Source organism: Gorilla gorilla, chromosome 15 (genome assembly GCF_029281585.2).
Source record: "Gorilla gorilla gorilla isolate KB3781 chromosome 15, NHGRI_mGorGor1-v2.1_pri, whole genome shotgun sequence".
Lineage (NCBI taxonomy): Eukaryota > Metazoa > Chordata > Mammalia > Primates > Hominidae > Gorilla > Gorilla gorilla.
In genome coordinates, this window is record NC_073239.2 from 33,631,878 (window position 1) to 33,659,801 (window position 27,924).

The following is a 27,924-nucleotide window of genomic DNA, read 5'->3' on the forward strand; positions in this document are numbered from 1 at the left end:
ACTCTGTCTAAATAAATAAATAAATAACAAATAGGTGGGTGGGACCAGATTACGGGTGGCTTAAAATCCAGGTATACCAGCTGTCTTCCTGGAAAAAAAGAGGAGCCATTTTAGTTTTGAGAATGTGGTCTGAGCCAGGTAGAGAAACTGGGAGCTCGGGCTGAAGTGCAAGACTTCAGAAAGATGTTCCATACGTGAATGTTCATTTAAACGTGGGGGTGTTAAGCAACACACGTGACCCAGAGACATTTCACCTAGAAACCGGAGTAGGGCCCACGCACCAAGTCCCTGATGTTTAATTGCAGTCTAGAATGTTACTGATTAGTTCACTCAATTTAACAAAGTGTCCGGAGGTCGCTCACTGGATTGTTATGCTGGTGACTGGGCCTTGTTTCACTGAGAAAAAAAGATGGGAAAGGGTGACAGGACGGTGAGAAAGTGAAAGGGAGAGAGGTGGGAAAGGGGTCTGCCAAGGTCCAGGCGAGGTTGGGGGTCGGGGGTCCGGCGGCCCTCAGGGCCCCCCTCCCCCCCCCTCCTCCCCACTCCGGGGTTGGCGCCTCGGGCGCGGCGCGTGTGCTTGCGGGCGGGGCGCCCCGCGGCCGCGGACGGCCAATCCGGGAGGGCGTCCGGAGAGGGGCGGGGCTTGCCGGCTCGGGCTCCGCGAGTCCTCCTTTTTGCACACACACGAATACAAAGAGCCATACGACCTTCGGGTATCCTTTTTCCATTTTTTTCCCTCCTTAATCTTGTGTGTGTTTTCAAATTTTTAAAAAATAGAGATCTGTAGCAGTGTTGGGGTGAGGAAACTGTTGCTAAGGGGAATTTGCTCTTTCCCCCATTTCTTTTTCTGTCTCTCTTCCTCTTTCTTTTTCCTGGTCAAGGTTTTAAATATACCAAGAAGTTGAGAAGCAGGATGGCCGTGTACAACCGTTTCCAGCCAAATTTATAGTTTTTTTTTCTTTTTTTTAAATCACATTTTAAGAACTGGTAGATTTTTGTGGTTGAGGGACTTTAAAAATTTAGCCGCTTGGGAAGTACAGAATTTTTTAAGCGGGCTGAAGGGATAATGTAAATTTCTGCCACAGGCAACATCGAAGGAAGCAGAGAGATTTGAGGCTCCCTCATAAAGCCGTTTGCGTGCTTTTTACACACCCACCCCCCAGAACCAAAACCAAGTGGCTGGGATGTGGCACTTGTCCAAGGCCAATAAGTTAATATTGGGATATTATAATGGAGACATTCATTTCCCTAGGGAAGGGGGAAAGACCCTAATTACAGTGTGTCTTTCACACACATTTTCATTAGAACATTTGTGTGTGTGTGTGTGTGTGTGTGTGTTTCTTGAAACAAATTTGTAAAGTTATAACTTGGGGTTATTTGTGTATATGTACAATATGTGTGTATATGTGCCATATCAGATTTTATTTTCAAAAGTGATAAATATATCTGGTTTTATGTGTGCAAAGTATCCCCTAGGATGTGAATTTTTTTTCCGTTGTCTTCCCAAATGTGATCAAAATATTTTGTGTGCAAAGCAGAAGAAATCCTATGCTTAGCATACTTAGGCACTTTCTATGTGCATTTACTATATTTTTCTGTTCCTAAAGGATCAGAATAATGAATAATTAAATAATTGCCAAGGAGTATATAGTCCATGTGGCAAATGAGAGTAGGCAATTTATTGAATCTGTGGTTCAAAGCCTTCAGTGACTGTTTTGCCTAAGTGGTTTTGCTTTTTATTGTCTCACGTTCCTAAGTGTACAGCTGTGTATATTTTGGCCTTTATGTGTGGTTTGGTTGGTGTGTTCAGAAGGGAAGTTCTTTCTTGGCTTTTTGACAAAATGGTCATTTATTGGTTGGAATATTCGAAAAGCTCCACAGCTGGCAAAGTATCAGGAAAAAAATCCAGTCAAGTGTAATTCTCAAAAACTGTTCATGGTGATGGTGATGGGGAGCCAAGAGGATGCAAAGGCAAATAATAGAAGGGATAAGAAATGCCTTTTGGTTATCATGTTGCATTTTTAGAATGGAAAGCTTCTCATTTCTAAGAGTCACAGAAAAAAGTATATGAATTAGAGAAAAACAGGCTCGCAGAGCAGAACCTCCTGTTACAGGAGCCCTATTTTCACTTCATTCTGTTACAGAATCACTATCTCCTCATTAGAAGTTGTATGGAAAATATCTGTATCCAAATTTGTATTCGCAGATTGGAGTGAAAGCATAGGAGGTATATGAGGTGCTGAGGGAGAAACTGGAATGTCACAAATGCAGTGACAACCAGGAGACAACAAAAAAATATATACTGTAGAATTTAAATTTCATTACAACAAAACTTCTGTATAATAATGCATTTCTGTTACACAGCTAGCATCCTACTCTATTTCAAGCAGTATTTGACTCCTAAATACCGACTGCAATAAAGTTACTTGTACAAATTTGTAACAAAAGTGGCCCTGTTTGGGCTTTCTGGGTTTCTTACTTGTGCTGAGTGTATTTTTATTCTCTAACAATTCAAGTCAGACCAGTGCTTAATAAATACGGGCTCGACTGTGGATTATTCCACAAGTTCAGACCTGCATTTCTTTGAAATCTAGTCACATTTTAGTGATCTTTGTGATCACAACAGTGATGGGAGTTTTTTTTTTTTTTTGAAACGGAGTTTCGCTCTTGTTGCCCAGGCTGCAGTGGCAATGGCGCGATCTTGGCTCACTGCAACCTTCGCCTCCTGGGTTCAAGCGATTCTCCTGCCTCGGCCTCCCGAGTAGCTGGGATTACAGGCATGTGCCACCATGCCGGGCTGATTTTTGTATTTTTAGTAGAGACGGGGTTTCACCATCTTGGTCAGGCTGGTCTCCAACTCCTGACCTTAGGTGATCCGCCCACCTCTGCCTCTCAAAGTGCTGGGATTACAGGCGTGAGCCACCGCGCCCGGCCAGTTACGGGAATTTTTAATGGAGTTTTACCCTTTTTAGCTCTTTTCCGCATCACTACAGGTCATCACATATACTTTTTACCTTACTTTTTAGCTTCTCAAAAAATAGGGAGAGCTCTCCCCGAACAGTGCAGAGCCTGTATCCCTGATTTCCTAGGCTATTTGATTTCTACATCCAGGAACGTAGGGTCATATCCACTGTTCTTGCTTTTTCTTCCTAAGAAAGGAGAGAATTCCTCGCACATATATATCGTTGGCTTGGCCTTCCAAAGCAAAGCAAAACTAAACTCTGTTGATTTTGCCTGGGAATCCTCGGGGCCCCTAGTATTGGAAACTTCTTTGAACTGTGAGGAGCTGCTAATTTGCAGGTGACATGTGAAAGAAATGTAACCGAGGCCAGCAGTAACTAAAAGTCGGCCGCCACCCAACGTGTGACGCCGATTTGTGGCCACTGTGCTTATAATCGTGTACACACAGGTTTGTGAGCAGCAGAGGACAAAAGCAAGTAAACGAAAACAAGCTAAAGATGGCGTCTGACGGCCTTGAAAAAGCCTCACAGTCTTGTCCCTCCCTGAGGAGGCCCCTCCCCTACCTGACTTTTTGAGTGACTGTTGTTTGCAGCCAATAGTGTCCGTGACCCTGCTCCCCAACCATCGTCTAACCGCCAATCAACGGGAGCCAGAAGGCAAGCGGGGCGGTGTCTCCCCGCGTGCTCGCGCTGGCCGGGTACACGGGCAGGCGCCGCGGATAGTTCTGTCTGCCGCGCGCCCGCCTCCGCCTCCGCCTAGCTGAGTCAGCCCGTGCGGTAGCGCCAGGCACACGCGGTAGAACATCTGTAGGGCTGCTAAACTGCACTTCCGCGTCAGCTCTCACGGCGAGCGCCGCCTTCAGCCCAAGTTCTCAAAGCTCTCGGGGCTACGTAGTCTACCCTCCCCGGTGACCCGGCGAGATCCCTAGCCGCTCCTCCGGCCGCTCTGCTCTCCGCATCCCTCGCGGGAATGACCCCCTTTACCCGGGACTCCCAGAGCGCACTGTATGGTAGGGCACAGTGGCGAGTCACCCTGTCCCCTGAGGCCTCTTGAGCAGTCGCCGATCTCTGCCTCCCGCGTCGCTGCGATCGCCTTTCCCGTAGCTGAATCACACTGACCCATCGGAAACGGTTCTGCCCTCCCTGGGGTCCACCTTGTCATCCTTGACTAATATTTAATCAACTAACATTTACCAAGTTCTCGCTGGCACGAGTTCTAGGAGCTACTTTTTCATTTTTCAGTTTCTCCATAAATGCAGTGGGTCCTTTACATTAGGCAAACCTGAAATCGGAAATATTAATCTTACCAATGTAATCTTAGCAAATGTAAATAAAAAGGACTGTGCTATACTGGGTTAAAAATTCTCATCCTGCTATAGAAATATACGTGGAATTTTCAGATTACGTGGAATCCTTTAAAGACCGCATTCGGCCTTCTGGGTCTACAGCTCTCTTTTTTACCCCTAAAAATAAGGTCTTGGATTTTTTGCAGACCATTAGTCGAGTCACTCTTTTAAAATGTGGGAAAATAGTATTTTGTGGTATTTACTTAGCTGCTCTTGTGTGATAAGGAGCTCATTTCTGATAAAAATAGGTTTTGAGAGAACCTTTTGACAGGTGAGCCATTTTGCACCTTGAAGCGGAGGAGTAGGACTGACCAACACAGCAGGAGCTTTAAGTGGCCGTTTTCCTTATTTATTTCTTAAAATGAAGATTATGATATGAATTGCCATGCTTTCAGTAATCACATTTAAGGAAGTCTATTGCTAGCATGACCCTGAATGAGTCAAGCACCCATTATAAAAACATATATCTTCTGAGTGATACCATATCATACACATCTATTAAATAGTGAGAAAACTTTTATTTTTCATAGTTTGGAGGTGAACTCAGTCATGCAGAAAATTCAAACTCAGAATGGGGAGAAAGCAAGCAAGGGAACTGCCAAGAGTATGATATATTTAGTCCTAACAAAAATGTGACTTGGGAGGAAAGGGATAGTTAAAATTATGGACAGTCTTACCCTGAACTGTCTAAAGGAGATGAATTGTCTTTCTTTTTTATCTAAATATTTATGAAAAATACCAAAAGTACTGGAAAGTACATTTTTAAGGCTCGTTTCACATGTATTTAAATTAGACCAATACTGAAATGAACCCCAAATGCTTATATTTTTTGCAAACCTAAGTGTGACATCTACTGTCATGTTGTGTTGGCAACGCATCCCAAGATTGAAGATCTTTTTCTCTTTTTTAGACCTAGTCAGTTGTTTTCAGGACTTTCTACTTAAACATGTTGCCGTCATTTGAAATTTAAAATGTTAAATAAATACACTTCTTCTCTAATATACTGGTGTCTCCTCTTTTTATTTATTTATTTTTTAGAGACTGGGTCTCGCTATGCTGCCGAGGTTGGTCTCAAACTCCTGGGCTCAAGCGATCCTCCTCCTCCCAAAGTGCTGGGATTACAGGCATGAGCCACCATGCCCAGCCATGGTATTTCCTCTCAACTGCCTCATTTCTGTCATTCTGGTGGTGGTGGTGGTACCATCCTGTTACTCTTAGGCTTATAACCTTGCAGTTGTCTTTAACCAATTATCTCTATACCCCATCTCTATAACTGTCAATTCTCCTTATCTTACTATATAAGCGCCTTTGCTCTGACCTCTGACATGTACCCTGTTAAGTCCTGTAATTTTTTTTTTTTTCCTCTAGAATGTCTTACTACCCTATCAGTTCATCCTATACATTGCTCAAGGCTCAACTGGAAGCTTTTCTTCTGTAAGAACTCTTTCTCAGTATGATTTCATTTTGTTAATGTTTCCATTATTCTGAACTAACGCCTGAGAAATTTTTCAGTCTATACCATATTATTAGGACTTGTGTGTATTTCACTTTGTTATTTATTTGTTTATTTATTTATTTTTGAGATGGAGTTTCACTCTTGTTGCCCAGGCTGGAGTGCAGTGGTGCGATCTTGGCTCATTGCAACCTCCACCTCCCGGGTTCAAGTGATTCTCCTGCCTCAGCCTCCCGAGTAGCTGGGATTACAGGCATGTGCCACCACACCCAGCTAATTTTGTATTTTTAGTAGAGACAGGGTTTCTCCATGTTGGTCAGGCTGGTCTCGAACTCCTGACCTCAGGTGATCTACCCGCCTCAGCCTCCCAAAGTGCTGAGATTATAGGTTTGAGCCACTGCACCTGGCCTCACTTTGTTTTTTAGATAGTCCATGTTTAGAACATTCCATGTTCTTTAGACATTCCCATCTGAAATACACTTTAAGTGCCTTGTAGGTAGAGACTTTGTCTTCCTTTCATTTGAGTAGTGTGCAATGCATTTTGGTGAATCATCCTTTAACATGGCCTTACATATAAAAAACTTTTGGGCCTGGGCACAGTGGCTCACACCTGTAATCTCAGCACTTTGGGAGGCCAAGGCGGGCGGATCACTTGAGGTCAGGATTCATTAGTCAGGTGTGGTGGTGCATACCTGTAATCCCAGCTCTTCGGGAGGCTGAGGCAGAAGAATCGCTTGAACCTGGGAGGCGGAAGTTGCAGTGAGCTGAAATCGTGCCACTGCACTCCAGCCTGGGCGACAGAGTGAGACTCTGTATCAAATATATATATATATATTTTGGCCGGGCACGATGGCTCACGCCTGTAATCTCAGCACTTTGGGAGGCTGAGGAGGGCGGATCACAAGGTCAGGAGTTCAAGAGCAGCCTGGCCAATATGGTGAAACCCTATCTCTACTAAAAATACAAAAATTACCTGGGAGTGGTGGCACATGCCTGTAGTCCCAGCTACTCTGGAGGCTAAGGCAGGAGAATTGCTTGAACCTGGGAGGTGGAGGTTGCAGTGAGCCAAGATCGCGCCTCCACACTCTAGCCTGGGTGACAGAGCGAGACTCTGTCTCAAAAAAAAAAAAAAAAAAAAAAAAAAAAAAAATATATATATATATATATATATATATATGAATATATGAGCCTAAAAATATCTCCCCCCACTCACCAGCTCACCTTCTTTTTTTCTGAGCCGGAGTCTCACCCTGTCTCCCAGGCTGGTGTGCAATGGTGTGATCTCGGCTCACTGCAAGCTCTGCCTCCTGGGTTCAAGCCATTCTCCTGCCTCAGCCTCCTGAGTAGCTGGGATTACAGGCACGCGCCAGCACGCGCGGCTACTTTTTTTTTTTTTTTTTTTGTATCTTTAGTAGAGACAGGGTTTCACCATGTTGGCCAGGCTGGTCTCGAACTGACCTCAGGTGACCCGCCCGCCTCAGCCTCCTAAAGTGCTGGGATTATAGGCGTAAGCCACGTGCCTGGCCCAGCTCACCTTCTTTAATGGGGGTATATGCAGCTAATGAAATTAATGTTTTGTTTTGAGTCATTTATCCAGCACTTAAGTAGTTACCTGGTTAGTAAATATAACGTGAAATACTTGTTTATTACCTGCTGATCCCAATATCTTTCCATATCTTAGAGTTTAGGTGAGAGACTATAGCAAGAGGCTGGGAAATGAAGTCAGCAATAGTGTCCATGGAAACCAAAAAAGAATTCTTTGAATGCCCATTGTGCTAGACCACACTGTACCTAGTTTTTATAGGCAGGTTAATTCAGGAAAACACCTATTTGTTGCCCTGAATGTGATGTTTTAAAATGGACATAGTATGGTAACATACAAAGTAGAAAAACAGAAGAGAAATTGAGGAACAAATTGAACTCACAATAGGAATACACATTTAGCATTAAAAACTAGCATAAAATATTATCCTTAGTCTGAGACCAGGTCATGATAGCAAGTAAATTCCAAATACTCAATTACCTTTCTAATTTGCGTCATAGAAGGTTTTGTACCTATAAATGCATCCTCATAGACTTGAGGAATGTGTTGTTTGTTAGAAATTCAGTATTAAATTTGGGGGCAAATTTCCCCAAATTCTATTTCAAGCCATTGCATTTTATTCAAAATTAGGGAATCAGGAATCAAGGTGGTGGCTCGCACCTGTGATCCCAGCTACTCAGGAGGCTGAGGCAGGAGGATGGCTTGAGGTCAGGAGTTGAAGACCAACCTGGGCAACATAGCAAGACCCCGCCTCTTAAAAAAAAAAGATTAAGGAATCAGGGTGGGTGTCCAGGTTGGGAACACAAAATGTTACAGGAATAACCATAATCTCATCCAGCCGTTACTAGTGGAGCACTGACCATGTGCCAGCACTCTATAGGTGCCTTACATATATTATGTATAATCTTCACAAAAACCACTCAAAGTAGATAGTGATGAAGAAACTTGGTCTCAGAAAAGTGAAATAATTTACTAATGTTCACACAGCTCATAAATGGTGCAGCCAGAGGAGAACCTCATTTTTTTTTTTTTTTTTTTTTTGAGATGGAGTCTCGTTCCATCACCCAGGCTGGAGTGCAGTGGCGTGATCTCGGCTCACTGCAACCTCTGACTCCTGGGTTCAAGCAATTCTTCTCCCTCAGCCTCCTGAGTAGCTGGGATTACAGACAAGTATCACCATGCCTGGCAATTTTTTGCATTTTTAGTAGAGATAGGGTTTCACCATGTTGGCCAGGCTGGTCTAGCACTCCTAACATCAAGTTATCCACCCACCTCAGCCTCCGAAAGTATTGGGATTACAGGTGTGAGCTACCACGCCCGGCCACCCTTTTTTTTTTTTTTTTGAGACGGAATCTCGCTCTGTCGCCCAGGCTGGAGTGCAGTGGTGCGATCTCGGCTCACTGCAAGCTCCGCCTCCCAGGTTCACGCCATTCTCCTGCCTCAGCCTCCCAAGTAGCTGGACTACAGTCGCCCGCCACCACGCCCGGCTAATTTGTTTGTATTTTTAGTAGAGACGGGGTTTCACTGTGTTAGCCAGGATGGTCTCCATCTCCTGACCTCGTGATTCGCCGGCCTCGGCCTCCCAAAGTGCTGGGATTACAGGCGTGAGCCACCGCCCAGCCCTTTTTTTTTTTTTTTTAACCTGCAGTACAGTGCTGTTTTGGAAAGATGACCAAGGAAGGACGACCAAGGAAAGACTATTTAAAGAAGAGGGAGCTGGGCGCAGTGGCTCACACCTGTAATCCCAACACTTTGGGAAGCTGAGGCGGGTGGATCACCTGAGGTCAGGAGTTCAAGACCAGCCTGGCCAACAGCGCGAAACCCTGTCTCTACTAAAAATATAAAAATTAGCCATATGTGGTGGCACGTGTCTGTAATCCCAGCTACTTGGGAGGCTGAGGCAGGAGAATCACTTGAACCCGGGAGGCAGAGCTTGCAGTGAGCCGAGATCTTGCCATTGCACTCTGGCCTGGGCAACAGAGCGAGACTCCGTCTCAAAAAAATGATAAATAAAAATAAAAGAGAGGGGAAGAGCTTGAGGCAGGCTCAACACTGGTAGGGGTAAAAGCCTCTTGCAAGAAAGAGTAAGTGCGTGAGGCAAGAGAGTTTGGTACCAGAAAGGAGTTAGACAACTCAGCCAGTGTCCCAACCGGATGCATCTTAATTACTGATTTTACAAATACTGAACCCAGCTGGCAAGCATTTGAATACTATTATTTATTATCACCAAAACATTCTTTTGCCCACAGCATCTATGTTTAAGAGCAAACTCCCTGCATGATGTAGGCTAAATAAAGAATTAAAAAGAAAAAACTCTGCAGGAGCAGTGTAGGCCCTTATTTAGGAAGGAAAAGAATACATAAGTGATTCATCTATAAATTGACATAGAAGTGCTTAGTGCTTTCCTTTAACCTTTAGTTTTAATTTGGTTTAACCTTTAGTTTCAGGTTTAGCTGTGCCTCCCAGTGACTATAATGACAAGGAAGCTGTAAATGTATTTGAGTTAAGTTTTTGCGAGAAGTAAGTATCTGGCACAGAAAAAAGCCATTTCTTCGATATAAAGGGTGGAAAGAGCAAATTAAAGACTATTCTTTAATAACCACATGTAATTAAAATGCATTGTCAGATTTATGTTTTAGTACCTCAGAGGCATTGATATTGCCTGTTTCTGAAATGAGATTGCCTATTCAAAAAGAAAAAAGAAAACCCTCAATATATAGAAAATTCTCTTAACCTCCTACTCTTTTTTTTTTTTTTTTTTTGAGGTGGAGTGTCGCCCTGTTGCCAGGCTGGAGTGCAGTGGCAAGATCTCGGCTCACTGCAACCTCTGCCTCCCGGGTTCAAGTGATTCTCCTGCCTCAGCCTCCCGAGTAGCTGGGGTTACAGATGCCCGCCACTACGCCCGGTTAATTTTTGTATTTTTAGTAGAGACAGGGTTTCACCATGTTAGTCAGGCTGGTCTCGAACTCCTGACCTCAGGTGATCGGCCCACCTCAGCCTTCCACAGTGCTGGGATTACAAGCGTGAGCCACCATGCCCGGCTCCTCTCCTTTTAATTGTGATGTTGTAATTTACAGGGTAAGAGAGAAATGCATCTCTCAGGGAAATTGTAAACATACTTAAGGTTTTGACATGGAGCATCAGAAGGATTTTTTTTCTATCATCAAGTATTATTTAGAAAATTACAATATTTATTAAGTTCCCGGGAGTGTTCTCAGTGGTACAAATCAACTTCTTTACCCCTTTTTTTCTCTCCTGGAGTAGTTTAGTTGCTTAACTACAGTAATTTAAAAGAAAGGCAGTCTGGTTTATCACTGACATTCTGGTTTCTCCTTTAATGGGGGCTGGTCATGCAGGCAAAGTGACAGCATAGCTGTTCAAACATTCCTGTTGAATTTTGGATCCACCCTTAAGGAGCTTGAGAAATGAAGATAAGGGGCCCCACGGGTGATTTCTCTGGGCTCCTGGCTGGAAGATTCAGGACAGCTAGTTTCCGTTACAGAGGCTCATGGCCCAGGTACACGACTATGTGGGAAAGGGGGCTGTGCAGCCCTGGGTTACCCCAGCTCAATTCCCTGATCTTTTCATTTAGTTTCCCTGCCCTCATCCCCAAAGCATTAATGATATAACAGTGAGAAGTTGGTGACATGCTGAGGGCTGCAGTGACGTATTCCTTTATTTAGGAGTGTTACTGTGAATGCATTTGTATGAAAATTACAGAGAGGGTAGAATCATGATTGTCATGATTGTTAATGTCAACAAAAAGTGGTATCAGTTAAAAAAAAATACAACACTACATTGAAAGTAGCAATAACTGGATTCTGCTGTTATTCCTCTGACCTTGAAAAAGACATATAACTTCTCCGCATGTCTCTTCTCTGGACCTGGAGTAATATGTGTTTCCTAGTGCTGTTGAGTAGATGAGGTAACTTATGTGAAGTGTTCTGAACACCTTAAGGAACAATATCAAAGCAATTAAATGCAGTACCATTATTACAGTAAAGATGGTGAGGAGGAGGAGGAGACAGATCTACATTTTCTTCCTTAATCTTCTAATCTTTCCAGATGCTGGAAGGTCCTTCTGAATCCCTTCCCTGTTCCTTAGGTTGCACTAGTCGGGGGTTCCATGCTGGGGGGCAGAAGGAATGCTCTCTACCCTCTGAAACCGTTCATCAGGAAGGCCTTGATTTGTGATGTGCTAGGAGAGCACAGGATCTGCAAATAGAAGGCACCTGTCTCCCTTCTGCAGGCCGAGGAGAGGCCGCCATGGACTGTGTGCTTCTTCATGGCTTGTCTACTCTTCTTTCACAGACCCTATAGCTTGGGGCCTGGGCTCCTCTGACCATCCTCACTGAGAAAGGAAAGTGAGTCCAGAGAAGTCGATGCTTCCTACCTGTTGGAGTGGCCCAGCAGTGTAAGCGTGGTTGTTACTGCCCCATCCGCCATGTCCTTCAGTGCCACCATTCTCTTCTCCCCTCCCAGTGGCAGCGAGGCCAGATGCTGCTGCTGCGCCTGTAAGAGTGAGACTAATGGAGGCAACACAGGCTCCCAGGGTGGGAATCCTCCTCCCAGCACCCCCATCACAGTGACTGGACATGGCTTGGCTGTTCAGAGCTCAGAGCAGCTCCTGCATGTTATCTACCAGCGGGTCGATAAGGCAGTGGGTTTGGCTGAAGCTGCTCTGGGTCTTGCCAGGGCCAACAATGAGTTGTTAAAACGTCTCCAGGAGGAAGTGGGTGACCTGAGGCAAGGGAAAGTGTCCATCCCTGATGAAGATGGGGAAAGCCAGGCACATAGTTCCCCACCTGAGGAGCCTGGGCCTCTCAAGGAAAGTCCCGGGGAAGCCTTTAAGGCTCTGTCTGCCGTGGAAGAGGAGTGTGACAGCGTGGGCAGCGGCGTGCAGGTGGTGATTGAGGAGCTGCGGCAGCTGGGAGCAGCCTCAGTGGGGCCTGGGCCTTTGGGCTTCCCAGCAACTCAGAGGGACATGCGGCTCCCAGGGTGCACGCTGGCTGCCAGCGAGGGGGCCCCCCTGCTCAATCCCGTAAGTATGGCAGTAGAGGGCTGTTGCTCCTAGGTGCTTTTCCTGGCTTTTCACTCTTTTTCCTTTCTGTTCTTTTCTTTCCATCTTTAAACCTTTTGTTTGTATTTGTGATAAAGCAAAACAGTACCACGTTTCCTTTTCCTTCAGGGATAGTCAGCTCTATTTTCTTCCTGAAACATCAGCTTCTTTGGCAGAAGGTCATTTTTTGCTGTGTGTAGTGATGGGGTGCCCTTCCCTCTCTCTCAGTAGCTCCGCATGGCACCTTCTCTTCCACAGCTGTCTCGGCTGCTCCATGGACTCTGCCTCTCCTGGCGAGGATGCCTGCCATGCACAGACGGCTCATTCATATTTTATCGCAGGCTCTCTGCTTGCCAAGAGGAATTCAGTACAAAGAGAGATGGGAATGTACAGGGGAGAGAGGCAGAGGTGGAGAGAGGAGGAAAAAGTGAGAGGACAAAGATAAAGATAATAGAAGACAGGTATAGGGAGGGAAAGAGACAAGTAGAAATGAAGGGCTGAGGGAGGAGAAAAAGTGAAAAAAGGGAGCACAGAAGAAAGGTGAGTCTATGTGGAAAGAGAATCTACACCACGGGAGAGAGACTATGAGGTAAGGCGAGGGGGAGGTAGAGGAAAGGAAATAAAATGGGAAATGAGAAAAAGAAATGGAGAATAACATATAGGGAGAAAGAGGGAAGAAAGGAAGCAAGCAAGCATATTTTGTGAGCAGGAAAAGACATAGATGTACATTGTGCTATTTCAGTTTCTTTACTGCTTAAGGGCCATATGAGCAGGAAAATCCTGGCTGAGTAGAGTAAGAACTGCAGAATGTCACACATGGAAGTATGAAAAGGAGATGGAGCAACTATAGAGATCTTAGAGATAGGAAAATAACAGATGTGGTGCCACTTGAGAGACGGTTGGAGTTCTGTCAGCTCTCCACCTTATTCTCCGTCTGTCCTCTCTTTTTCTCCTCCCCCCACAACAAGACATAGACACCCAGTAAAGAGTAAAGGAGCAGAACACATGGAGTAGATGGGAGGGATGAAACTCCCAGCCCATCTGCTGGATCTGAGAAATGAATACATAAACCCCTCTCTCCCCCTCCAGTGTAACACAGCAACTGGTCATTGCTCTCCTAAAGGCACAGCCATATGGGTAATGGCCACTGCTGCTCACCCCAGTCTGTGGCTGGTCAGGACTCTCAGTGGTTCCAGCTCAAGGGAGGACCTGGAAGGTGGGAGGCAGGAAGGTACCAGGCTAGGCATTGCCCTGAGCTGTGGGTTCTTTGAGGCAGGAAAGGCTTCCAAGCCGACAGGATGGAATTAGATTTCACAGCGCAGAAAGCAGCTCACAGGTCTATAAATCTCAGCCTCCTCCCCCGCATCTTTCTGTGTGTGTGTGTGTGTGTGTGTGTGTGTGTGTGTTTCCCCACTTTCAGTGTTTTGTTTTCTTGACTGCAGAAATCCCCCCTCCTTTCTTCCTCCCTCTCTCCCTTGCTCCCTCCTTCCTTTCCCGGCTCTGTATGTCCTTGAGTGAGGGCACAGGCAGTCAGGTAGATGTCAGGGGCTATGACAGTCGAATGTGGCCGGGGCAGGATCAAGGTGAGGGCATGGACTGACTCTGGGAATGGAGGATAGGTGAGGGGAGCTGTTGCTGCCAGTCTCTCTAGGGATTTCTGACTTTATATCTTCCTCCTTTGCTCATTTTTCTTTTATGTCTCCTCTTTATTGCTGTTACTGTTTTATTTTCTTACTCCTTCTCTTGCTTGGTTTCTTTCTTGTCATCACTTCTTCACCCAGTCCTTTCAGACAAAACACTTATCTAGCTACATTTCTTATATCCAAGAGCTATCCATAAATGACTATTCACAAACAGTGTCAGAAACATGCTTTCTCCTTGTGAGCAGCCCTATGGTAACAACCCAATATGAGAGACCCTGTACACACAAGAAATATTTGCCCAACACTCATAGGAGTCCCAGAGAAACAAGCCATTGACCATTAAAGACTGTGCTAGAGTTCCCCTTCTTTCCACTTTCTGTTCACTATTCTTAGCCAAAGAATGATGGTTAACCAGATTCCCCTAAGCCTGGCTGGCTAATAGGCTATTATTTTTTATGTTCTTAGCTGGTGGATGATTACGTGGCCTCTGAGGGTGCAGTACAGCGAGTTCTGGTCCCTGCTTATGCCAAGCAACTCTCACCAGCCACACAACTGGCAATCCAGCGGGCAACCCCAGAGACAGGACCAGAAAATGGAACCAAGTTGCCACCACCCCGCCCTGAGGACATGCTCAATGCCGCTGCTGCGCTGGACAGTGCCTTGGAAGAGTCAGGCCCTGGGAGCACTGGGGAGCTGAGACACTCTCTAGGGCTGACCATTTCCCCATGCAGGACCAGAGGAAGTGGGCAGAAGAACTCCAGGCGCAAGCGGGATCTTGTACTCTCTGTGAGTGAGCTCAATTTCTATAAATTTTTCTTCAGTCTGGAGAGATAAGTGAAGAGTGATGGGTGGGTTGATTTTAGGCCTCCCATATTGAATGAATGCTGTACTGAATCCTACCAGAGTGGGAGGGATAAGGAGAGAGGTTATTGTGTAACACTAGGGATAGGAAGTCCCCTGCTAAACATCAAGCTTTTAGGCTTTTCCAGGTAATGTGATATCTTCCTTTATATCACATCTCCTGGTGTTCTTTTTTTTTTTTTTTTTTTTTTTGAGGCAGAGTCTCACTCTGTCACCCAGGCTGCAGTGCAATGGCATGATCTCAGCTCACTGCAACCTCCACCTCCCAGGTTCAAGCGATTCTCCTGCCTCAGCCTCCTGAGTAGCTGGGATTACAGGCACGTGCCACCACCCCCAGCTAATTTTTGAATTTTCAGTAGAGACCAGGTTTTGCCATGTTGGTCAGGCTGGTCTCGAACTCCTGAGCTCAGGTTATCCACCCGCCTCGGCCTCCCAAAGTACTGGGATTACAGGCGTGAGCCACCATGCCCGGCCTTCCTAGTGTTCTAATAATCCTGATGAGAAGATCTTTAAGGGATTGAGCAGATTGGTCACCAAAGGGTAACTCTGGAAATTGCCTGCAGATTAAGCTAGTGTGCAGAGTAAGTGACAAGGGGCACCTTGGGTGGAAAAGCAAGTGAAGCTGTCCTGAGGTAGTCTCAAGCTTCAGAGATGCAGAGAGTCACTAGACCTTCAGCTCAGTTATAGAGGTTTGGAGATTCCAGTCATTCCAAGAGCTCTTGGCCAGGAAGGGACTGGCCTGAACCAGGTCTGCCTGAACACTTCTTGGCGTGGCTGGGAGCCCAGAGAACATCCTGCTGAGCTGGGAGTCCCCATCCTGGCAGCTGACCAAACCTAGAGAAGTTCTAGGGCAGTAGTTCTCAACCTGGGGTGATTTTACCCTCAGGAGACATTTGGAAACATCTGGAGACATTTGTGATTATTACAACTGGTGGGTGGCCGGGGGCAGGGGAAGGAGAATGCTACTGACATCTAGTAGGTGTTCTGCTAAACATCCTACGGTGCACACGACAGCCCCCATAACAGAGAATTATCCAGCTCAAAATGCCAATAGTGAAGAGGTTGAGAAACCTTCCTTAAAGTGACCACAGTCTTTGCGATCAACTCTGTACCCAAAAACTTCTTTTTTTTTTTTTTTTCTTTCTTGAGGCAGGGTCTCACTCCCATTGCCCAGGCTGGAGTGCAGTGGTGTGATCATGGCTCACTGCAGCTTCGACTTCCCAGGCTCAAGTGATCTCCCACCTCAGCCTCCCAAGTAGCTGGGATTACAGGCATGCACCACCATGCCTGGCTTATTTTTTGTATTTTTGTATTTTAGTTGCCCAGGCTGGTCTCACAAAAGCTTTTTTCTGACAACCATGGGGATATTGTTTTTAGTCTCGCTCTGTCACCCAGGCTGGAGTGCAGTGGCGTGATTTCAGCTCACTGCAAGCCTCCCAGGTTCAAGCGATTCTCCTGCCTCAGCCTCCCGAGTAGTTGGGATTACAGACTTGCACCACCACGCCTGGCTAATTTTGTATTTTAGTAGAGATGGGATTTCGCCATGTTGGCCACGCTGGTCTTGAACTCCTGAGATCAGGCAATTCACCCACCTTGGCCTCCCAAAGTGTTGGGATTATAGGCGTGAGCCACCATGCCTGGCTGGAGACATTCTTTAGCCATACAATGTTCATATTGACGATAATGAGTTTATAGTTACAATTTGCATAAAAGCATGATTTTCCATCATTTCCATTCCACTTGTGCCTGCTGCCTCCAGAGAGAGGTACAGCATTGAGGCCTGGCTTCTTCCTTCCCTTAGGAGAGTGTGGTGGAACTGAAGACCTGCAGGAAGCACAGTATGCTCACTCACCATCATGCTCTCTCTATTCTGTGCTTGAGAAGGATCTGGAGGACTAGTCAGGGAGTTTTGCTGCCCATCATGGAGGAAGGTTTAAAATGTTCTTGTGGCAGACTGTGGGTTTAGAGGGGGAGGGACAGTTGTTCCAAACTTTAGCTCTGGGACAGAATCAAAGAGGCATCTCTCCAATCTGCTGAGGCTCTTGAGGATTGCTGCTAGGGATCCTGTGAACCAAAAGGATCAAACCAGAATTCTTAATTCCTTGGAATGCTGCAGATCCCAGCCACTCCTTGGGGAAATATTTTTAGCTTATGCAGGAGGTAGGTGAGCCAACAGCCTTTACAGTCCTCACACTTATTGTCTAGGGTATTTTCCCTTTCCATGTCAAGCCTGTTTTGATTTTTATCAGCTGATCTCTTCCAAGCCACTTGAGTTGGAAGCTTCGTAACTCCCTTTTTTCTTTCCCCCCTTTTTTTTTGTTTGTTTTTTGAAACTCTCCCAAATACTTTCTGAAACATTCGCCCATTCCTTTGTGATTCCTTAAGTGTGGACTACTACGAGGTAAAATAACTGTGTTGAATATGCAGCTAGTATAATAATGGTCCTTTTTACAGAGTGGAGACCCTAGCCATAAAGAGTTGACAATACTTTCCTAAGTTGGTATGGTGAATCAGCCATAGAGGTAGAAGGATAAATTGGGGGATTTCTGAATATGGAGCTGAAAAGTCCTTGGATCAGGATATTAATCTGTCAGTTTGGGACTGGGTAACTTCCACTGACTGAGGGAGCTTGGGATGAAAATACAATCAGAAACAACTAAACTTAATTGAAGGACATGTTAAAACCCTGCATTAGGGCCGGGTGCGGTGGCTCACGCCTGTAATCCCAGCACTCTGGGAGGCCAAGGCGGGCAGATCACCTGAGGTCAGGAGTTTGAGACTAGCCTGGCCAACATGGTGAAACCACGTCTCTACTAAAGATACAAAAATTAGCTGGGCGTGGTGGCGTGCGCCTGTAATCCCAGCCACTTGAGAGGCTGAGGTAGGAGAATCACTTGAACCTGGGAGGCGGAGGTTGCAGTGAGCTGAGACTACACCACTGCACTCTAGCCTGGGCGACAGAGCAAGACTCTGTCTCTAAATAAATAAATAAAGCCAGGCGTGGTGGCTCATGCCTGTAATCCCAGCACTTTGGGAGGCCGAGGTGGGCGGATCACGAGGTCAGGAGTTCAAGACCAGCCTGGCCAACATGGTGAAACCCCATCTCTACCAAAAATACAAAAATTAGCTGGGCATGGTGGTGCATTCCTGTAATCCCAGCTACTAGGGAGGCTGAGCCAGGAGAATTGCTTGAACCAGGACCCTGGAGGCAGAGGTTGCAGTGAGCCGAGATCACGCCACTGCACCCCAGTCTGGGCTACAGAGTGAGACTCCATCTCAAAAAAATAAAAAATAAAAATAAATAAATAAATAAATATTTTAGGTGCTATTATGGGCAAAACTGGGAACAGATTTTGAAGCATCTAAGGCAAAACTTTTTCTTTCTTTTTTTTTTTTTTTGAAACAGAGTCTCACTCTATTGCCCAGGCTGGAGTGCAGTGGCACGATCTCAGCTCACTGCAACCTCCGCCTCCTGGGTTCAAGCAATTCTCCTGTCTCAGCCTCCTGAGTAGCTGGGACTACAGTCGCACGCCACCACGCCTGGCTAATTTTTGTATTTTTAGTAGAGATGACGTTTCACCATGTTGGTCAGGCTGGTCTCGAACTCCTGACCTCAGGTGATCCACCCGCCTTGGCCTCCCAAAGTACTGGGATTACAGGCATGAGCCACCACGCCCAGCCGGCAAAACTTTTTAATGAGTGGAAATGTTCAACAATAGAATAAGCTGACTCAGAATGGAGAACTCATCATTAGATGGGTATAAACAAAGTGGAAAGACAGCCTGTTTAATGATGTGAAAGGGAGATTGGGTAATATAATATAGCCTCCACGGTCCTTTCCAATTCACGTTTCTGTTATTTTAGATTTCTGTTTTTCAGACCATGGTATATATACTCCAGAGATTTGTGGTAACACATGAGGAAATATATAAAGCCACAGACAAACCCGGGGCTTTTTCCTGGGTCATCAGTTTTACTAGCAGATTCCAGAAGATGGCCAGGCACGGTGGCTCATGCCTGTAATCCCAGCACTTTGGGAGGCTGAGGCAGGTGGTTCACGAGGTCAAGAGATCAAGACCATCCTGGCCAACGTGGTGAAACCCCATCTCTACTAAAAATACAAAAATTAGCTGGATGTGGTGGTGGTGCGCCTGTAGTCCCAGCTACTCGGGAGGCTGAGGCAGGAGAATTGCTTGAACCCGGGAGGTGGAGGTTGCAGTGAGCCGAGATCGCGCCATTGCATTCCAGCCTGGCAACAGTGTGAGACTCTGTCTCAAAAAGAAAAAAGAAAAATTCCAGAAGACATTTTTATATTAAACAGGCCCGGTGCGGTGGCTCACACCTGTAATCCCAGCACACTTTGGGAGGCTGAGGTGGGTAGATCACAAGGTTAGGAGTTCGAGACCAGCCTGACCAACATGGTGAAATCCCATCCCTACTAAAAATACAAAAATTAGCTGGGCGTGGTGCTAGGCACCTGTAATCCCAGGTACTCAGGAGGCTGAGGCAGGATAATTGCTTGAACCCGGGAGGCGGAGGATGCAGTGAGCTGAGATGGCACCACCTGCCTTGGCCTCCCAAAGTACTGGGATTACAGGCATGAGCCACCGCGCCCGGCTGGCAAAACTTTTTAACGAGTGCACTCCAGCCTGGGTGACAGAGCGAAACTCTGTCTCAGAAAGAAAAAAAAAAAAAAAAGAAAAGAAATACAAATACATTTTGAAGAAAAAATTTAAATGTGCAAGAGTAGGGGCCGGGCGCAGTGGCTTACACCTGTAATCCCAGCACTTTGGGAGGCCGAGGCGGGCAGATCATGAGGTCAGGAGATTGTGACCATCCTGGCTAACACGGTGAAACCCCGTCTCTACTAAAAATACAAAAAATTAGCCGGACGTGGTGGCGGGCACCTGTAGTCCCAGCTCAGGAAGTCCCCTCCCTCAGGAAGCTGAGGGAGGAGAATGGCGTGAACCCGAAACACGGAGCTTGCAGTGAGCCAAGATCGTGCCACTGCACTCCAGCCTGGGCAACATAACGAGACTCCATCTCAAAAAAAAAAAGAAAAGGAAAGAAAAAAAGTGCAAGAGAAGGGGACTTCAGGAAATGTTCACTTGGCTGGGCGTGGTGGCTCATGCCTGTAATCCCACCACTTTGGAAGGTCAAGGCGGGCAGATCACCTGAGATCAGGAGTTCAAGACCAGCCTGGCCAACATGGTGAAACCCCATCTCTACAAAAATACAAAAATTAGCCAGGCATGATGGCAGGTGCCCGTACTCTCAGCTACTCGAGAGGCTGAGGCGGGAGAATCGCTTGAACACGGGAGGCGGAGGTTGCAGTGAGCCGAGATCGCGCCACTGCACTCTAGCCTAGGCGACAGAGCAAGACTCCATCTCAAAAAAAAAAGAAAGAAAAGTAAAAAAGAAATGTTCGCTCGCAGTACTCCTGGTGTATACTTGCTTTCTCGTTGCTATCAGGGGTATGTTCATGGAAATGTTTGAGACCCTCTGCTCTAGTGATCACACTACTCAGGAGCAGAAGTAAGGCCAGGGATGATCCTGGAATCCTGACACACATGAAATGAAAAGTCAGGGAAGACCACACTAGAAATAGTAACTTGGATAGGCTCTTGGCTTAGAAAGGATTCAGGCAGAGAGCCCCTTAGGGACAATACCTTTTTACCCTAGGGACCAGAGGAGAGTTTTCATAACATCCACTCTTGGCTTGATTGTGTTTTCTTTTTTTCCTCCTAGAAACTGGTCCACAATGTGCATAACCACATCACCAATGACAAGAGATTCAATGGGTCTGAAAGGTATGGTCTCCTTGAGGAAAAAGAATTAGAAGGTACTTTGCTAAGGACAGGGAAGTAGAGGGGGATGCTCCAATACAGCAATGAGACTAAGGCTTTGATCTCACCATACCTTCTTAGGCCATGGAGGGATTTGCCACAAAGTTGATTAGTGCTGGGTATCTCTGTTTGTCTGGCTCTTACAAAGCCGACAACTTTATTCATTCTCTTCTCTTTGTGGCAGCATCAAGTCCTCCTGGAATATTTCAGTAGTGAAGTTTCTTCTGGAAAAGCTCAAGCAAGAGCTGGTGACCAGTCCCCACAATTACACTGATAAGGAGCTAAAAGGTGAGAAAAACTGGTTTAACTCCTATGCCATCCTTTCTCCCCCTCTCTTCCCACTCCTCTTTCTTGGTCAGAGGAGAAGAGGAATAATAGAGATGATTAGGTGGTTTTGAAAATAGTGGATTTGAAACATTTTTTGGCTATTCTCACCTTCAATATATTCATAGAATTATCTCAAATTGCCTGTTTGTTTCCCTCTCAGTCTGAAACGAAAATGAGAGAAGGAACGGGCTAGAACACCATCATGCATTCTGTTTATGCAGGTCTTGAGGAATCTAAGGTGTTATGAGGAGGTGTTATGTTCAGAAGCCAGGCCTGCCCCTTGGTCCCTAAATATTATTTCCCAGGCTTTCTCTTTCCTTGCTCTCTTTTGTTATTTGTAGCTAACCCTGAAGTATTATGAAAGCGTCTGCTGAAAAAGTACTTGTAGAGCCAGGTAACGTGGCTCATCCCTCTAATCCCTAGCACTTTGGGAGGCCAAGGCAGGAGGATTATTTCAGTCCAGGAGTTCGAGACTAGCATGGGCAACATGGTGAAACCCCATCTTTACCAAAATACAAACAAAAATAACAAAAATTAACTGGGGGGGGTGGCATGGATGACGTAGTCCCAGCTACTTGGGAGGCTGAGGTGGGAGGATTGCTTGAGCCTGCGAGGTGGAGGTTGCATTGAGCCGAGATCGTGCCACTGAACTCCACTGTGGGCAAACCTTGTTTCAAAAAAAAAGAAAAAAATACTTGTAATCTTCCATCAGAGTGGCAATAGGGGTAGATTGTTGTTGTTTTTAAATTTTTTTTTAAATAGAGACTGAGTCCCACTATGTTGCCCAGGCTGGTCTCAAACTCCTGGGCTCAAGCAATCCTCCTGCCTCAGCAGGAGGCCTCCCAGAATGTTGGGATTACAGGTGTGAGCCACCACGCCCAAGAAGGGGTAGGTTTTATTTGGTGGAGGGAGTGGGGAGACACAGAAGCGATTGGAGTTGTCTTTTTCCAGTGGGAGATATTTGGGAGGAGTTAGTGTTGGAGATGGAGGTGGGCAAAGAAAGCTAAACCAATTAGCCGGCCATGGTGATGTGCACCTGTAGTCCCAGCTGCTCAGGAGGCTGAGGCTGGACGATCACTTAAGCCCAGGAGTTTGAGGCTGCAGTGAGCATGCATGACCATGCCACTGCCCTCAAGCCTGGGTGACAGAGCGAGACCCTGTCTCGTAACAAAATCATAATAAAATAAATAAATAAAAAGAAACCTAACCAAAGAGGAGTGAATAGATGCTAATGCCTATGCCAAGAAAGCCCAGCATCTAGGCCAGGTACGGCTGCTCACGCCTGTAATCCCAGCTCTTTGGGAGGCCAAGGCAGGCGGATCACCTGAGGTCAGGAGTTCGAAACCAGCCTGACCAACATGGAGAAACCCCGTCTCTACTAAAAAGAGCCGGATGTGGTGGCACATGCCTGTAATCCCAGCTACTCGGGAGGCTGAGGCAGGAGAATCGCTTGAACCCAGGAGGCGGAGGTTGTGGTAAGCTGAGATTGTGCCATTGCACTCCAGCCTGGGCAACAAGAGTGAAACTATATCTCAAAAAAGAAAAAAAAAAAAAAGCCCTCACCTAAGTAGTGATCGCCAACCTCCCATTCAATAGTGTTAGGGCAGAAAAACGGGCTGAGGACCACTACTCAGAGGATCCTCCTTCTTGCTCCCTTCCTTCCCTCCCCGCCAGGAGCCTGTGTGGCCTACTTCCTTACTAAGAGGCGTGAGTACCGCAACTCCCTGAACCCCTTTAAAGGCCTGAAGGAAAAAGAGGAGAAGAAACTTCGAAGTCGCCGATATCGGGTAGGTTTCTAGGCCTTTCTTTCAAGATACTAAACTCTAAACCCTTTCCTAAGTGGGAAGGGCCAGAGGACATGGCATCTGAGAATAGGGTTGAGAGCCAGGAATGTAGGAAGATAGAGAAGAACAGTGAGCCAATGCTAAGATCTGACTTGGGGACTGGGTTCACTTAGGCACAGATTTTACACAGCCTTCCCCACCAAACCTTTTCCCCAAATCTAATCCATAGAATGTTTACCTTCCTAATCTATCTCCTGGGTTCCTGCCTTAGCTTTTTGCCAACCGATCCAGTATCATGAGGCATTTTGGACCTGAGGACCAACGTCTGTGGAATGATGTGACAGAGGAGCTGATGTCAGATGAAGAGGACAGTCTTAATGAGCCAGGTGTGTGGGTGGCCCGCCCTCCCCGTTTCCGGGCCCAGCGCCTCACAGAGCTCTGCTACCACCTGGATGCTAACTCTAAGCATGGCACCAAAGCCAACCGTGTGTATGGGCCTCCCTCAGACAGACTGCCTTCTGCTGAAGCCCAGCTCCTTCCACCAGAACTTTACAATCCTAATTTCCAAGAAGAGGAAGATGAGGGAGGGGATGAGAATGCACCTGGCTCCCCATCTTTTGACCAACCCCACAAAACCTGCTGTCCTGACTTGAACTCATTCATTGAAATCAAGGTGGAAAAGGATGAATAAAATCTACAGCCAAGAATAACTCTGGCTTCCGCCATGCCCCATGTCTCAGAAATAGGTGGCCATGGGGCTTCACAAAATAATGAGATGCTCTGTGCAGTCTGAGAAAGCAAATTTGCCTCTTTTCTTAACACAGTCTCTACTGGGGAAGCAGAACACTGGTGGGATAAAAACTTATCTAGAAGGGGAGAAACTCCCTCCACTGTGAACAGTAAGCCAGAATATGCTTATTCCTCAGCATAAACAGTGTCTCGGAGAAGCCTGGGATGAGAAAAGGAGGAGGATGGGTCCAAGAAACATGAGGCCTTCTTGACATATGCCCTGTCTCTGAGTTGTTTCTGCCCCTGCCCAGTTCCACCCAAAGCTCTGAGGAAGCAGCCCAGGTTGTACCTTTTGCTTCCCTGTGACTACTTGTCTTGCTCTGCAGTGGAAACCGAACATGACCAGTGCAGGTTAATACCGCCACCCGGTGGGCAGTTTCAGTCATGAGCTTGAGTCTTCTGACCAAGGGAACACAAGTTCTATCACTATTGGGGAATTGGGATCCTGATATAATAGCTATTGTTTATTGAATTACATGAGGAAAATTTTACTATTCCTATCTTACAGATGAGGAAATTAAGGCTTAAAGAGTTCCCGTGTCTCACCGGCAGCCTCTCTCTCACTATGTGACCAAGCAAAATACACAGTTTTGTAGCTGTTTCTTGGTCCTGTCAGCCAAGCTGTATTTTGAGGAAGGGGTGTGCATTTTGGAAGGACTGAAAAGCAAAAATGGCTTTACATTTATTCAGTCTTATGACAAACATTGATCACTTTACTAGGTGTCAGGTACTGTGCTATGGATACATTGTTGATAAGGTTGGATGCTGTTCAGAGATTTTTTTAGTTTAGTCAGGAAGCCAGGCAGTGGAGTAGGCAATGAAATGAACTGTGATAAGGGTGACCATGGTGGAGTGTAGTGCACTATGGCAATATACAGCAGGGGTAGCTAACCTACTCTTGCAGTCTGGAAAGGCTTCTTCTGAGAGGGTGTAATGTCTAAACTGGGGAAGAGTTAACCAGAAGGAAAGGGGAGGCTAAGAGAGTGTTCCAAACAGGGAACTGCGGGTACAAAAGTCCAGGGCAAGAGAGAGTACAGACAAGGTCCAGTTCTACTGCAGACTGTTTTGGGGAAGGGATAATGCTAGAGGAGAGGCTGGAGAGTGAGACAGACCTCATAATACAGAGTACAGATTTCAACCCAAGGGCAGTGAGAAATCATTGAAAGTTTGTTTTAGCAGGGAAATAAAACGACAGGTTTTGCCTACAGGCAGTCCCCAACTCACGATGGTTCGACTTAGGATTTTTCAACTTTACGATGGTGCGAAATGATTCAGTATGCTCCTCACCTTATGATGCAGTTACATCAGATAAACCCATTTTAAGCTGAAAATATGGTTAAGTTGAAGAAGCACTTCTGCCTTACGATATTTTCAATTTATAATGGATGGGTTTATTCAGACATAACTCCATTGTAAGTCGTAAAGCTTCTGTACTGAAAAAAATCACTTGACCTCAGGGTATAAGATGGATTGCTGGGAGCAAGCCTTGGCCAGGAGACTTTTGCATTGGTTTCGGAGAGGAAAGATGGTGACTTGACATATATAGTGGTGATGAGGGGAGGACAGATTTGGAAGACGTTTAGGAAGCAGAATTAATAGAACTTGGTGATTGATAGGACTTGGTTGGATTTGAGGTTAAGGGAGAAGGAGGACTTGGGTTGATACTCAGATTTCTAGTTTAAGCAGCTAACAGGATTGTGCCATTTACTCAGAGAATGTTAGAGGAGCCAGTTTCATGAGGCAGAGAAGATGAGATCAGTTTAGGATATTGGGTGCTTCTGAGACAGCCATTGGAGATGCTAGTAGTTAGTTGAGTTTTTAATTCCAAGAAAGACTGGGCTGGAAATATGGATTAGGGAGTCTCCTGTGTATACAGATTATAATTAAAGTCTTGGGGATGAAGCGGGCCTTTGGAGATCCCAGCTCCAGTTTAGACTGTGGAGAGGCCACCTGAGGTCATGAGCACTATTGGAGCATGCCCTATTAGCATATGCGTCTTCTACTTCTTCCCCTTCACTCATCTCTGCTTCCAGTTATCCCTTGAAAACACAGGCTGTTGATCCCAACTGTGCCCATTGTTACCACCAACTCTTGCATGGGCCTCCTTTAATGGCCTCCCAACATTTCATAAGATTTCCTCTCGCATCCTCACCCCAAAAGATCAAAGCTTCCAAATATTAGTAGTTGTGTGGATATTTTGGATGTAATTGGAAGGAAGAATCAAGGTTCTCCTTCCTCATCTGGACACAGAAAAGGAGGGAACACATTATGGTTAATTCTGAAGATGTTGCTCACAGCAGGTTCTAGATGCAATCCGATAGCTCCCCTCTGTTCCTAGTGCTTTCAGTCCTCCCTGCTTCCAGTCTGGTAGGAAACTCTCCTCAGGATCAGAGAAAAGCCGTGGCCTTGACCAGGGAAACAGAGAGGCTGATTCTCAGGGGAGATGAGGTCAGGGAGACAATGCAACTAGGACAAAGAAGCCAAATAGTTTGGCACAAATTAATTTCCCAAAAGATATTAACCTCGTTTCTTTCCACATTCCCTAAGGCTACACTAAGATTATAAAAGGTGTTCAAAATGTTGAGATGAAAATAATATGCATGACTTGTTTGCATATAATTTTCATACTCATTTACTATCTAAATACAAAGGAGTCATTTTCCTTCTCCATTCTACTTCCTCCACCCCTTGCCCCTGATGTTTTAGTCTGGGCAAAAGTAGTTGGCTGGTTTTTAAAAAATTTTTTTGAGACGGAATCTCCCTCTATCGCCCAGGCCTGAGTGCAATGGCACAGTCTCGGCTCTCTGCAACCTCCGCCTCCTGGGTTCAAGCGATTCTTCTGCCTCAGCCTCCCAAGTAGCTGGGACTACAGGTGCACGCCACCACACCGGCTAATTTTTGTATTCTTAGTAGAGACGGGGTTTCACCATACTGGCCAGGCTGGTTGCAAACTCCTGACCTCGTGATCCGCCCGCCTCTGCCTTCCAAAGTGCTGGGATTACAGGCGTGAGCCACCGCTCCCGGCCGTTGGCTGGTATTTAATTAGGTATGTTTAGCTTCATCTAGGGTTTCTTTTAAAAAAAAATTATTATTTATTTTTGAGAATTTTTTTGAGACGGAGTCTTGCTCTGTCGCCCAGGCTGGAGTGCAGTGGCCGTGATATTGGCTCACTGCAACCTCTGTCTCCCGGGTTCAAGCGATTCTCCCGCCTCAGCCTCTCGAGTGGCTGGGACTATAGGCGTGCGCCACCACGCCTGGCTAATTTTTGTATTTTTAGTAGAGACAGGGCTTCACCATGTTGGCCAGGCTGGTCTGAACTCTTGACTTCAAGTGATCCGCCCGCCTCAGCCTCCCAAAGTGGTGGGATTACAGGCGTGAGCCACCGCGCCCGGCTGCTTCAGCCAGGATTTCTTTTCCTTATTTTTGATCCTTCTAAAATAGTCAATATCAGCCTCTTTTCCATCCTGATCATTTTCATTTGCAATTTCCTCTACACGGCATTTCTTTTCTTCCTCTTAATACTTTGTATCACCAGTCTTCTGTGGACCAAAACCAAAGGGAGAAGGTGTTCGCTAGCCCTAAAACCAGGCCTTCGATCTCCAGTCACCTGAAATGTTTGCTAAAAATCTCATTTCCCAACACCAGGGGGTGTCTGTCTATCCCTCTAACTGTCCTACCCTTAAGGTAGAGATTAGTCCCAAACCTTTTCCTCACTCCTTTTCACTGCTTCTACATACACACTATATCTCTTTCCCTCCCTCTCAAGGTAGAGATTAGTCCCATTTTCCTGACTCCTTTTCACTGCTTTTACAAACACAAAATTTCTCCACCATCACAAAACTTTTGGGTCCAGAAGGTGGTGCCTTTTTATTGCAGTTTATCTGTTTGTCTCTCATTCTCTCTGGACAAGCTTGTCCTTTCCTTTGTCTGCGCACCCTTCGGTCTCTGCATCGTCCACACTCCTCTTTGCTCCCCAGCTCTCCCTTTCTTTCGCTACCTCTTCCCTCTTCCACCTCTCTCTGTGGGCTTCGTCGCCTTTCAGGGCTATCTTTACGTACACGTCTCTGAACCTCTTTATGCATTTGTCTTCTTTCTCTCTGTCTTCCTCTTTATGGCTCTCTCCTTGTCTCACCATTTCTGTACCAGTCTCTCTCCATCTCTCCCGCAGTCCCCACGCTGGGAACAAAGTCACGGTGCTAGCGCAGAACATGCCTCCTGTCGTCCGGTCCCAGGACGCGACACATTCCACCATGCCCCTCCGCGCATTCCAACTGCAGACAAAGAGTCCCCGTCCCCTACCCCCACACTCTTTC

The 27,924-nt window shown here is 46.1% G+C and overlaps 1 protein-coding gene and 1 long non-coding RNA gene across 2 annotated transcripts; one reads left to right on the forward strand and one right to left on the reverse strand.

Annotated features, from left to right (window-relative positions):
- The first annotated feature begins 634 nt into the window (after positions 1–634).
- On the forward strand, positions 635–23,827 carry C15H14orf93 (chromosome 15 C14orf93 homolog). Its single transcript, XM_019009515.4, has 7 exons — positions 635–713; positions 11,368–12,343; positions 14,470–14,790; positions 20,614–20,675; positions 20,896–20,999; positions 22,713–22,825; positions 23,094–23,827. The coding sequence occupies exons 2-7, from the start codon at positions 11,747–11,749 to the stop codon at positions 23,511–23,513; spliced, it is 1,617 nt and encodes a 538-aa protein (XP_018865060.2). The 5' UTR covers positions 635–713; positions 11,368–11,746; the 3' UTR covers positions 23,514–23,827.
- Positions 16,598–27,806, reverse strand: LOC129526818 (uncharacterized). Its single transcript, XR_008671581.2, has 3 exons — positions 27,670–27,806; positions 20,785–20,992; positions 16,598–16,929 (listed from the first exon to the last, which is right to left on the reverse strand). It is a non-coding gene; the product is annotated as an uncharacterized lncRNA (long non-coding RNA).
- Positions 27,807–27,924: the final 118 nt, after the last annotated feature.

Excerpts from the sequence above, each read along its gene's own strand:
- C15H14orf93 (XM_019009515.4), top strand. The coding sequence starts at position 11,747 with ATGTCCTTCAGTGCCACCATTCTCTTCTCCCCTCCCAGTGGCAGCGAG. Across the intron at positions 12,344-14,469 it reads GGGCCCCCCTGCTCAATCCC|CTGGTGGATGATTACGTGGC; the intron begins GTAAGTATGGCA and ends TTATGTTCTTAG. Across the intron at positions 20,676-20,895 it reads AGATTCAATGGGTCTGAAAG|CATCAAGTCCTCCTGGAATA; the intron begins GTATGGTCTCCT and ends TCTTTGTGGCAG.